Raw genomic sequence first — 13511 nt, forward strand, 5'->3', positions numbered from 1 at the left:
AATATATATTAATAAATGAAATTATGTGATTCCTGTTATATGTTTTAATAGATATATAAATGATATAGGTTCGTGAATCCGAGGCCAACCCTGCATTGTTCAGTTCCGTCGTATGCATATTTTTACTACAAAATATCGTATCGTGAGTTTCATTAATCCCTTTTTAAATGCTTTCGCAATATATATTTTTGGGACTGAGAATACATGCGCTGCTTTTATAAATGCTTTACGAAATAGACACAAGTACGTAAAACTACATTCTATGGTTGAATTATCGAAATCGAATATGCCCCTTTTTATTAAGTCTGGTAATCTAAGAATTAGGGAATAGACACCCTAATTGACGCGAACTCTAAAGATAGATCTATCGGGCCCAACAAGCCCCATCCAAAGTACCGGATGCTTTAGTACTTCGAAATTTATATCATGTCCGAAGGAGGATCCCGGAATGATGGGGATATTCTTATATGCATATTGTGAATGTCGGTTACCAGGTGTTCAATCCATATGAATGATATTTTTTGTCTCTATGCATGGGACGTATGTTTATGAGAAATGGAAATATGAAATCTTGTGGTCTATTAAAATTGTGATTGATTATTTATGATAAATTAATGAACTCACCAACCTTTTTAGTTGACACTTTAAAGCATGTTTATTCTCAGGTATGAAAGAAGTCTTCCGCTGTGCAATTGCTCATTTTAAAGATATTACTTGGAGTCATTAATGACATATTTCAAAAGACGTTGCATTCGAGTCGTTGAGTTCATCAAGATTATTATTAAGTCAATTATATTTGTATATATTATGAAATGGTATGCATGTCTGTCAACTGTCGATGTAAATGAAAGTTTGCCTTTTCAAAAATGAATGCAATGTTTATAAAATGTATCATATAGAGGTCAAGTATCTCGTGATGTAATCAACTGTTGTGAATCGTTTATAATCGATATGGACTTCGTCCGGATGGATTAGGACGGGACATTTCAAATATGACTTCAATTTTATGTTATAACAAGTAGAGAAGTAAAATCTATTTAAGTGAATATAATAATTTACAGGGTTTTATGCATTAAAAATAAACTAGTGAAATGACCAGTGGAATCAAGTGTTTGTTTAAACAAAACAATTAGTGACATGTTTTAAGTATTAACTGAATGTAAATGTTAAAGTCATTTATTTTAATGACCCGTGAAACCATGGATTCGACTAAGAAACTTGCCGTTGTTTTTACAAATATATAGAGACATGTATTTTCGCATACGTATGTAACGTTGGTAATCTCATAAATAGAATTCATATTTGAATATTGATAATATGATAATTATAATTATAATTTTTATAATTATTATAATAATAATAAATAATAATAACAATAATAAAGTTTGCTCAAAGTTGAGTATTTATATATTTAATAATAATTATTAGTAAACAAATATGTTTTTTGAATTTTTTTTAGAAAATTAAGATACAATTATTATATAAAGTTGTAAAATATGATTTAAAATTTGTAAATGTGTTCATTGGTGTTCTATAGAAGATTGTACAATTTGTTTTAAAGTTTGTAAATATAGTCATGTGAGTGTTTTATTATAAAGTTGTACATAATGTTTCAAATATTGTACATATGGTCATGAGATGTTTTACCATAAGATTGTACATAATATTTCAAATATTGTACATATAGTCATGAGGGTGTTTTATTTTCTTTCCACAATAATTGTAAAATTTGTTTTTATTTTGTATGTTTTTTATGACATTATCTTGTTTTTTAATATTTAATTAATTAAGTAAGATTTAATAGAATTAATATATAAAATATTAATGACATCATCATTTGTGAAATTAAAATGTAATTATCTAAATGATAACATCATCATTTTAGAGGTTTATTAAACTATATAGATATACCTTGAAAGACTTAAAACCTATATGAACCATTTCATATAAAGCTATTTTTTTAATTTCATTTGTTTGATGCATTAAAACAGAAACCTATCTCATATCAAATCATTCAAAAATAAATTAGTCACAAAATCCAACTTCTATGTGTAATATTCTTTCATTGAAAGAGATAATTATATTGAAATCTAAATGACAAGATACAGATGGAAAGGTAAGATGTAAATTACCCTTTCGTTACGAGGACCAAATATTTTTCCGTGAAGCGGTATCAGGGTCATGAATACGGAGCCCGACATAAACTTTGCCACCGTATAGAGCTTGAATTCTACAAATGCAGTTTGTGTGCATCGGCAAAAACAAATGATCAATTGTTAAGACAGTACATTTTAATATTGAGAGGTGAGGAGTTCGACTCCGCTATGCGATAACATTGCACTCAATGTTATCCTGACCTGAAGTATCCACCCAGGTCGCCTTTCGCTTCGTGTGGGGGTTAGCGGGGAGGGGGGTTTTACCAGCCATGCCCTCAGATTGGTCTGGGTTTCTTCCAGGACAGTAGTTGGGGGCGGGTTATGCAACTAATAGAGATGAACGCGTGGGTGGTTAAGTTCCCCATCGGTGATCCCAAACTGATGTCTAAAAAAAAAGACTTAAGAGTACACATTTATCTCAATTGCTTTTTTTCACTCTCCAACGTCTCTCTGTTTAACTTGCAAAGTTCAATCCATTAAAACTACTTCAATTTTTTCTTTTTAAATTAGCAGAAGCAAATATAAGTAGTTGTAAGAAAACCAAATTATCTGATTCTAGCGTATGATTCTAGCGTTCAATTACAGAAAAAAAAATTCCAAAATTCTCTCATGTATCCGTTTTGTTACAACTAGAGATGACAATGGATCGGATATGGATCGGGTGACGCTGTATCCATATCCATATCCATTTAAATTTTGTTCATCCATATCCATATCTATATCCATTTAGTTCCAGGTCATCCACCATATCCATATCCAGTGGATTAAGCGGGTTAATGGATATCCAATGGATATTAGAATTTTGTTATAATATTTTCTAATATTCGATTAAAATAAAAACACAGTATAACAAAAATGAATATAACATGACATATTAAAATCGATCCGTAAAAATGTGTAATCTTTGTCGAAGATATTACAAAAATTGTTAAATTTACTATAAAACATAGATTATTAAAATTTAAATATGTAATTTATAAGTTTGTTTTGTTATATGTACGTGTATTATTGTAATATATTATAGTTACTTTATTATATGGTTTAAAACATAATGTAAATCTAACGGTAAATAAACTTGTAATAGTATATATACAAGCATACATCTATATTTATGTATTTGTGTATGTATTTCGGGTAGTAATGAATATATCCATGGATGAAAATTTTCATCCATGTTCATATCCATATCCATTTAGGTTCATCTATATTCGTATCCATATCCATCACGAAGCGGGTGGATCGGGTGGATATCCACCGGATCGGGTGGCCATTGACATCCCTAGTTACAACTGCTTAGGCTTTCTTTACAATGAGCAAAAGTAGATAATCAACATAAAACGCAAGGTGGAAGATGAAACTAGGATTTGTTTTTGCTATAGTGGTGTGTGTTAATTAAATAAACAGTCTTTTAAGTGTATTACAATTCTGGTTATGATACCTGTAAACAAAGCGAGTGCATAGTGAATCATTCTTATTACTCTGTAGTTTAAGTTTATTAAGTACGTAAAAGTGTACAACCAATCTATTTTGTTTGAATATAAGCAACTCTAACAATGCTTCTATCCAAACACTAGAATGTGTTTATCTAATGTATCAGAAAAGGTTCAAATAATAAAAAAATCTTAAACAGGTTCAAATAATATTACAATCTCTTAATATAGGCTAAGGAAATCAATTTAGCCCAAATACTTTCTTAGCCCAATAATAGCCCAGCTGGTGAATACAAAAGTTTACAAGCCGTCATTCTAATTCTAATTCTAATTCTAATTGACAATTAAGATCCCACATAAAAGTAAACCCTAGAGTCATTCGGTTCACCAATTTCATTCACCAATCCTAAATCGCTCGTTCAAAACTCTTCACAATGGACATAGCGTATATTATGAGGTACATTCATTTACCTATTTTTTTCTAAACAAACAAACAAACAAACACATGAAATCGATTCACCAAATCATAAACTTGTCCGTTTCTAGAACGATTGAGGAGTTTTCATTGGTCATTGATATACCAGAAAGATTCGGGTTTGCATGAATCAATTAAAACCCAGATAATTTGTTTGTAGGAGGTTTAATTTTTTTTTTTTTAATTTCAATTTATTTTTGTATGAACAAATTGATTGATTGGTTGTGGCAGGAATCGAAAAACGTCAGATGTAGCAAAGGATAAAGCAATATTAACGGTTGATGATTTGAGTATCGAAGGTGCTTCATTATAATTTATCATTAATTATTAATAATATGTATATGTATTCTATTAATAACAATTACTAAATTACTAAATTGATTGATTGATCTGTTGATAAAATGGGATAAACCAACAGAAAACTTGGATCTAAGCTTGGATCTCATCTCTTCGGACGGGGTAAGGATTGACGCCGAGCCCTTTAAAAGGGAGTCTAGTGTGGTACGATTCCGTTATTGTAACGGTTTTGGAATCCGATTGGTGGAAAGCAACATCAACACACTAAAGAAGGTTCAATATTACTGTACAGAGCGGGCTAAGATCCAGAATGATAATGAAAGTTATAATGAAATCCACCTCCAACGTAGGTTGGAGTGTTTTAGTAACAGATTTCTCAATGAGCATCGAGTTGATGCCATTGATATTACAATTGTACGGTTGTTTCTTTTTTTTCATTTTTTTTTTAATTTTCTATTGTTGTATTGATTTATGTTTATTTATAACTTTTTAATTAATTAGTTTGCTTCATAATTGTCTATTTTCATTTCAGGCTGCTTTTGAGTTGGAGATAAAAAGCCTCGTCGACTTAATGATTAAAGATGTTGATTCCATGTTTTCCGAACTGACTAACGAAGAGAAGTTTTACAACATCTTTTTCGTGAACTTGAAAGAGTATTGTTCCGGTAAATTCAAATCAATGAAAAACACTCTTGCTGCCTTCGGGTGGCACAAGAAATACATACCCTGGTTGGAGAGACCCCATAAAATCGAGTTTAAAGAGCTCCATTGTGGGTACCAGCAAGGTTTTGGCTTTATAGGTTTATTCTCCTCTCTTTTCCTTCATTCAATATATTTAATCATAGTTGTTAAATATTATTCCATAAATTAATAACAGCTTGACTTGATTGATTGTAGCTAACCACCTTTGGAACCCTAAGTTATTAAAAGTGCGGTTTAAGGAGTATAAATCTCTGCCTTTTTCTATACGGTGAGTTTACTATACATTACCCTACTCTTTTGGCATTTTTTTAATGGTTATTATTTTAATTACACATATATTACATATATAAACCCTACCTAATTGTGTTACTCTTTCAAATCTTATATAATAATGTATTGTAGACTACAATGGCTAACATCTCATTTCATTTTAAGACGCCGGTGAGTATTCCTTTTTTTTAAATATATTTTTATATTTATTTTGTTTTTCAATTTTGTTTTTATCTTATCCTACATTTTTTCTTATATATTCCTGATCATACTCTCTTTGTTTATTGCCGGTGCTGATTTCATTGTAGCTGTCTTGCCTTCTCCTTCTTTCACTATAGAAAATGTGAGTTCCTTGATGTTTTATTATTATTAAATTAAATATTTTGTTTTATTATATTATTACTACTAAAATAAACTAGTCAAAGACCCGTGAATTTGCGGGTTTTATTTAAAAAATTATTAATATGCAACAATAATCCACACAACTGTTTGTAGATTCAAATGTTGCATATAAATAAGGTGAAAGGATGTTGACACTTTTTAAACACGAGTGTTTTTAAGCACTTTTTTAATGAAGTAGTAAATACAAATCATTTAAGATGATCATAACTAAACATAGGACTATGTATAGAACATACATTTTTATAAAGGTTAATAGGTAGTGGAGACAAAATGTAAATATAATAGCATAATTAATCCATCAACCACAAAATAGAAAAACATTAAAAACTATATGAATCAACTAATATCAAACCATATTCAAACTTCATACCAATGCAAATGAAGCAACTAATATCAAACCATATTCAAACTTCATACCAATGCAAATGAAGCAACCAATATCAAACCATATTCAAACTTCATATCAATGCAAAAGACGTATACCATCCACTTTGTTTTCAAAAGCCAACCAAATTTCCAAAGCGAACACAAATTAAACTTCATACCAATTCACATCAATACCATCACTAAATCTCCCTTTGTAACATAAAAAATAAAATGAAATATTGCTACTCGACTCGTCTGACCCACTTGTCTCATAGTTGATATCCAACACATAATGGGAGCTTGAGCAAAATTTCATGACGTTGAAAACTTATACAAACCATATTCCTAAAAACACCCATTTGCAATGGGCTTTTGCTTTTGCTTGTCTTTGTTAAAAAAGTAGAAGGAACACTACATATTACACAAATAAATGATTCTGGACAAAACGGGTCAAATACCATGCTTGCAGAACGTAGAAAACAACAGTGAAGATTAAATAAAGAGTAATTTTAGATGATAAACTTTACATTTGAAGTGAAAGATTAACATATATACCTCCAGGCCACCTTTATATATAAAGGCTCTTTATTTAGGGTTTATACTGTACAAACTGTAAACATTAATTGTCATTCGGATACATCAAATAACACAGAAAAAAATATGAATGACTAACAAAACAGTTTTTAAAAAAACTACAAACCAATGACAACATGGATCTCTTAGCAAAAAATAAACAATTGTTAGGATTTAATAACCATTAATGAAACCAAACGATGAAAATCAAAGAAAAACCTGCAGACGATAGCACTAAAAAGCCAAAGAATAGTTCGCGAAAAAAAAAAGAATCTTTAGTCAAGCGTGAATTTAGCTCGGTTAACTTTAGCTTGACCTAAAGAACAACACCATACAATACATATCCTAGATTACATGTTTTAATTATATCATTTCAAGCATAATTAAATGGTACTAAAACAGCCAAGTAAAATATCGTATACCACAAAACTAAGAAACAACACACCAAATAAAACAATCCAACTAAATTATAAGAAGAAACTGTAAATACAACACTTATATGTAATATATCATATATGTATATTACTAAAAGTCATTTATTATTATGTGTGTGTTTTTAAGATTATATGTATATGTATATTATTACTAAAAGTCATTTATTACTATGTGTGTATGTTTAAGAATATATGTATATTACTAAAAGTTATGAGTGTGTGTTTAAGTTATTTATTACTAAAAGTCAATGTTGGTTAATACAACACTTATATGTAATATATCATATATGTATATTACTAAAAGTCATTTATTATTATGTGTGTGTGTTTTTAAGATTATATGTTATATGTATATGTATATTATTACTAAAAGTCATTTATTACTATGTGTGTATGTTTAAGAATATATGTATATTACTAAAAGTCATTTATTACTATGAGTGTGTGTTTAAGTTATTTATTACTAAAAGTCAATGTTGGTCAACGTCTGACTCGTCACCGGCTAGTCCCTCCAAGGTCCTGACAAACTCGCCCCTAACTTGTGACGTTTACAACCTTGATTTTCTCTATAAAAGCGTTTAATCATAAATATGAAAAAATTGATTAAGTAAAAAATGAATGTGGGAAGGATGTACTTGCACGATAAGGATTCAAAGTCCTTAATTGGATGGATTGATATGATTTGAGATTGCAAAACATGTGGATCGAAGTCACTACGCCAAAAGTAGCAAGAGCCAAAGGTGTAGAAGCTTGTATGCAATTAGCTAATGCTATGCCAAGCATTATTCCAATCGATTTGCTCACCATTCCTTGAGCTTCACCCTTTGCTATTACCTGTCATTTTGAAAATTTATTAATATATTTTTATTTTTTTTTCAAAAAAATATATCTTTTATGTTAATGGTACCAGAAACGTGTATAAGCAATAATAAATTACCTCTGCAAAGTTCCTCTGCAGCGAAACCTACAAAAAAAACAGCACCTGGTTGCAGCCTGTGATTTTAAGAAGAGTTTAACTACAAGTAATCCCAAGTATGCATAATATTGTGTTAGATGAATTATATACTTCCAAATCTATGATGAAGGAACACAATGAGAATATAAACCCACAATCTTCCGATAAAATAACTAAAGGTGTCAAATATGACCCATTAATATGATAATTGATCCATACGACCCATGAGCTCATCTTATATCTCTAACGGGTCAAGTGGTTAAGACCTAAGACATGAGATTTTCAGACAGTGATATGTGTCGATTGGACCAAGTGGGTCAAATGGACTTTAGCACATCTAAAATTTAAATGCATAAAACCTCCAAACTTCTTAGCTAACAAAAGTTAAAACTATAGCTGCAGATCGCCCTGCACCAGAAGCAGCACCGATCGGGACAAAACGATGTGGAAAAGCAGGCGTTAAAAGCAACATTGCAATGGAGGTTACATGGCTACTAAATATTAAGTGTAGATCACGTCCTACCCTAATATAAAGTATATGAATATTATTAAATCAATATATTGACCTTTTAGAATAGTGGAAGAAATTGTTAAATCATCAACTGTAGGTAATACTATCATTTTTAAATTATCATATATCATATAGTTGCATCATAAAGTACATAAAAGTAACAAAAACTAAAGACTGAAAGATAAAGTAAATACCTCAAGCTATGTAAAGTTACATTTGTAATTCATAAACCATACCAATTGACTGTTTGCCCCTCAATTTAGAAAGGATATGATATAAACCATTCAGATCAGAAAGCATATACAATTCCATGAAAAATCCGTAAATTTTTGGGTTAAAAATGAAAGCTACACCAAAATAAGAATCCATGAAGAATCCTATTCAACAATCCTGCATTTTCAATGTTTATGAGATTAAAATTAGTGAAACCCGCTACATTTTTAGCACAAGAATGCTAGCTACACCAAGCTTATTTTCATTATTGGTAACATCAATGTCAATTAACGGTTTCTCAAAGATCTCTTCCGTCCCCACCACCTCGTATTAAAATGTCATAAAAAATCATGTAATGATAATTATAATTATTTACAATAAAACACATTAACGGAGAATCATGAACAATTACACATACTAAAATCACAGGGCCATAAGGAACATTATACTAAAAAAAGATAAAAAAGGAATTGAAAATTTAAGTGTTTATGCAATCTTGTTTTGTTAGTCATTAAATTGCCACATACACGAACACACCTGCTCGAAGGCACCTTAGTTGAATCACCACATTTTACCCTGATTTTCCAAATAAGTTGGTGTCGTAACTGTCGTTAATGTAGCGACAATCCAAAAAAAAACCTAAAAAAAAATTAAACAAATATGTATATAGATCAATCAAGGTTTAAAAAAAAGGAAACGCGCCTCAACTACGCGGATAGCTAAGAATAATCATCATATCAGTGGAATTCTAATTATATAATGAAAGTAATGAAATTTGAGACCAACCCAAAACTTAAAAACGAAACCAACCTTGAAAATGTAAATACGAAAGATTTTGGCAACACGGCAACGACGTAACTGTCATCAATTGCCGGTGTCTAAAAAAAGAGTTAAAAAATCGCGATTAACATCCACGGTACTTGTGTAAATCAATAAATCAAATCAAGAAAATATAATGACTATAAACAATTGAGTTTGCAAACTTACAATCTGATTATAGAACATTGTTAGAAAAGATCAACAACCTTATTAATCGGTTGAATGAAGTCGGAGCCTTCCATGATAACTTTGAAAATCAACAGTTAAATCACTCATCGATGATGATGATTTCATTTATTTAGATGATTGTTTGTTTCATATTTGACTGGGATTTGAGAAGATTTGGAAAAATCAGGGTTGATTAGAAATTGTGAAAAAAATAATTATATACAAACCTTTTGATTGATTTTATTATTTGAAATAATAATTATCTTTTGACTTAATTAACGTAATTGATTGTTTCCTAATTTTTTGCTATTTTTCAATTTATTACGTGTTTTACGAACTAACATTTAACAAACGAATTTAAAACAAACAGGGGTATCGAAAAGTAATCTGCTTTTAAATGAATTTTGTATTATGTAATAATCATTTGATATTATGATCCAATGGTTGTAATTAATAGATTTGAAAAAATCAATAATCAAGATCCTTTTATTGAAATAAATATTACTTAATTTGGCTTTTCTTTTAATAAGAAGAGGGATATAAACTAAAGACCCGTGAGTTCACTGGATTAGTTAAAAAAAATTAATATAATCAAAGCGGACATTCGAGCAAACATAAAAACACAAAGAACCCTTACCGAACTAATTCAATTTGATCGAACCAATCCGGCCGGATTTGATATAATCAAAGCGGACATTCGAGCAAACATAAAAACACAAAGAACCCTTACCGAACTAATTCAATTTGGTCGAACCAATCCGGCCTCTCAAATCCGGCTTAGAAATCATAGCATCCGGATTTTCATGAACTTCTTGTTTACCTCTTCGGGATTTGTAAGAAAACTATTCAACGTTAGACAAATCACATCCAATATGATTTCCTAACGAAGGGGGAATAATTTCCTGATTCGCTAGATTTTTGGAGACCTTTGACATTATCCACCTTAGAAAAATCAACGACATCAACCCGCTTCACCACTTCAATCTTCGATTTAAATGCCTTATCCATCCTCTTGCACGATGACCCGACGACCTCCGCACCATGCCTTCTGTCAACCGAAATACTAGCATGATGATCATTTGAACCTCCTGCATCGCTCACATCTTTTGGAATATTGAAAAGCAAGTGCAAAGAATTACTAAAATCCTTTAAATCTTCATCAGATTGCAAACAAATAGATTTGCCAATATCTCCTTTTTTCTTTGGCAAAACAGAACCAGAATGAACACCACTAGCCACATCCTTTTAACTTCTAGCAAGGGACGTACCCGAACCCGTTTTAACCACATCCTCATCCTCGATCTTCTTCGATGCATTATTAAGAGAACCAAACTGCAACTCTGTCCCAACTATAAATCCAATGATTATTGGGATCCACCGAAGAACACAGCTGTCCAACTTTCAGCTGCTATCACAGCCTATGCTAGGAGGTAACATTCTGTCTCAGTCTCGGAAGCTTGCGCAACAACAATATTTGTATCCTCTTTCGAACCGTGATGATCCAAAACCGAGTAACCCGAACCCGAATCAACCTGGATATTACACCCACCCTTGTCAACTTCCTGATGCATAACTTCTTCGTTTAAAACCGGGGCCATCACATTCTTCGAAACCGCTATGACAATATCACCTTTTTATACTTATATTTATATTTATCTACATATATTAATTAGTATATTAATGTTAATGTTAATATTAATAATTAATAATATATAACATACGAGTAATATTATATATCAATAAGTAAATTATTATCAATCAATTAATTTAATAATTATATTTTTTGTTTCTCTCTCTTGTTTAATATTGATCTCTATTTATCGATTGCAGTCGATAGCGATAGCGATTGTGATAGCGATAGCGACTACGGCTTGGAAATGGTTACTTCGGATGGGGTATATTTTGACGGAACTCCTCTTTTAGGGGAGTGTCTAGTGATCCAAGCGCGATTTATGTGTGGTTTTGGCCCCAAGATACTTCAAATTGATAGCAATACCCTTCAGATGGTTATGGATTTTTGTGAGGGACATAGGAATATTGGGGAAGATTTCATATATGATAATTACATCTTCTACAATAGGCTGACAATGTTTAATTCCAAATTTCGACAACAGCATCACAAGAGTGCTCTTCGTCTTATCATTGTACGCCTATTCTTTTTATTTTTTTTTTATTTCTTTAATTTTCTATCGTATTCTTGTTTATTTACCCCCCCTTTTTTTATTTTTTAATTAGCGTGCTTCATTTTCTGTTTTCATTTCAGGCTGCTTTCAATTTGAGTTTGCGAAGTCTTATCGAATTAATGATGGAAGATGTTGTTGACTTGTTCAACAAAATGACTACTGATGAGGTTTACGACATATTTTCCGTCAACTTGAAAGAGAATGGTGATGACCGTAAATTCAAGTTTATGAAAGATCGCCTATATTATTACAAATGGGCTTTTGCGGATCTTGTTTCTTTGGAAGAAAAACAGGATGCTGGCTCAAGAGGAGTCGAACCTCGTAATACTTATTTTTCTCTCTTCAATCAATAAATTATTAATCCCATGTGTTAAAATATTTTCTTTTTAATAACTACTTGACGTGATTAATTGTAGCCAACAATAACTGGAATTGGAATCCTGAGTTATTAAAAATGACATTCGACCAATATAAATATCTAACATTCGATGAACAGTGAGTTTCTACTCTTGCAACTTCTTTTATGGTTACTATTTTAATTTTAATTACATATTAAGCCTTGCCTAATTGTGTTACTCTTTTGAATTTAATATAATGTATTGTAGACGACAATGGCTAACGGCGCATTTCCTTTTACAAACCCCGTGAGTTTCTTACTTTCTTTCTTTTGTTTTTTATAATTATTATCTATTGTGTTTTCCAAATTTATATACTTAATTTTTTGCTTATTGTCGACGACGGTGGTGATTCCATTGTAGCTCTATTTCTTCTGCCTTCAATGAGCGTTTCAAGGAATCTGATGTTGTGGGTGATGTGGATTTTGTTGTGGATAGAAGCAATGATTATATTAGTCAGTGGCGTTCCCGAAAGTTATCGACTTAAAGATGTCATAACCAGTTGTAATTTACTTATCATCTTGATGATCAAGTGCCATGGATGTATTTTCTTCTCTATCTTTTTAACGTGGTGTTTGCTGAATGCTTAAACTGTATACTTGTTTGGTTGTATTTGATGGATGTTTTAAGTAAAAATGGTTCTATGGTGTCTCATATTTTTATAGGAGCCTGCATTGTAAAAACATGTCTACATCATCAAGGTGATAATTAGTTAGATCTATTTCCAGAAACAACAAATCTTTAGTTTCTTCCGATAGACCATCTTTTATATAAAAACTAGCAACTTATCTTCATCATCACATTCCGATCAATAGGTTTCAAAACTTTCGAAAAGTGCCGTTGCAATGATCTGCTTTTGTTTGTTTCCACCCACCTCTACAAGGAGGATAGTATACACTACAAACTATATTAGGTATTAGGTATAGATATATTAGTTTCCCACTACCCATCAAGTTGAACAAAGAAAGAAATTGCTTCTTTTATTTACTTTTGATGGTTGCTGCAAAGGAAGAACTGCATATTTTTTCAGTAAAACAACATAATGAGCATTTTGACCCAAATATAAAAACAAAAAATGATACATAAACTGAAGGAAAAAATTGTTTGGGTGGCCCCTCTGGTTCATCTAAACCAAATTTCACGTTGCGTCCGTGCACTTCTT

General features: G+C 31.0%; 1 protein-coding gene across 2 annotated transcripts; it reads left to right on the forward strand.

Moving 5' to 3' along the window:
* The first annotated feature begins 3915 nt into the window (after positions 1 to 3915).
* LOC139840220 (uncharacterized) lies at positions 3916 to 13040 on the forward strand. 2 transcript variants are annotated; one of them, XM_071830445.1, is made up of 13 exons: positions 3916 to 4043; positions 4293 to 4360; positions 4480 to 4772; positions 4891 to 5158; positions 5256 to 5328; positions 5463 to 5501; positions 5639 to 5673; positions 8457 to 8567; positions 11602 to 11915; positions 12035 to 12275; positions 12371 to 12449; positions 12560 to 12598; positions 12713 to 13040. In XM_071830445.1, the coding sequence occupies exons 1-13, from the start codon at positions 4021 to 4023 to the stop codon at positions 12834 to 12836; spliced, it is 1707 nt and encodes a 568-aa protein (XP_071686546.1). In that variant the 5' UTR covers positions 3916 to 4020; the 3' UTR covers positions 12837 to 13040. The 2 variants fall into 2 exon arrangements, with proteins under 2 accessions (XP_071686546.1, XP_071686547.1); XM_071830446.1 differs by lacking the exon at positions 8457 to 8567 and having other exon boundaries at positions 12713 to 13039.
* The last annotated feature ends 471 nt before the right edge of the window (positions 13041 to 13511 follow it).

Source organism: Rutidosis leptorrhynchoides, chromosome 4 (assembly GCF_046630445.1).
Source record: "Rutidosis leptorrhynchoides isolate AG116_Rl617_1_P2 chromosome 4, CSIRO_AGI_Rlap_v1, whole genome shotgun sequence".
Taxonomy (NCBI): domain Eukaryota; kingdom Viridiplantae; phylum Streptophyta; class Magnoliopsida; order Asterales; family Asteraceae; genus Rutidosis; species Rutidosis leptorrhynchoides.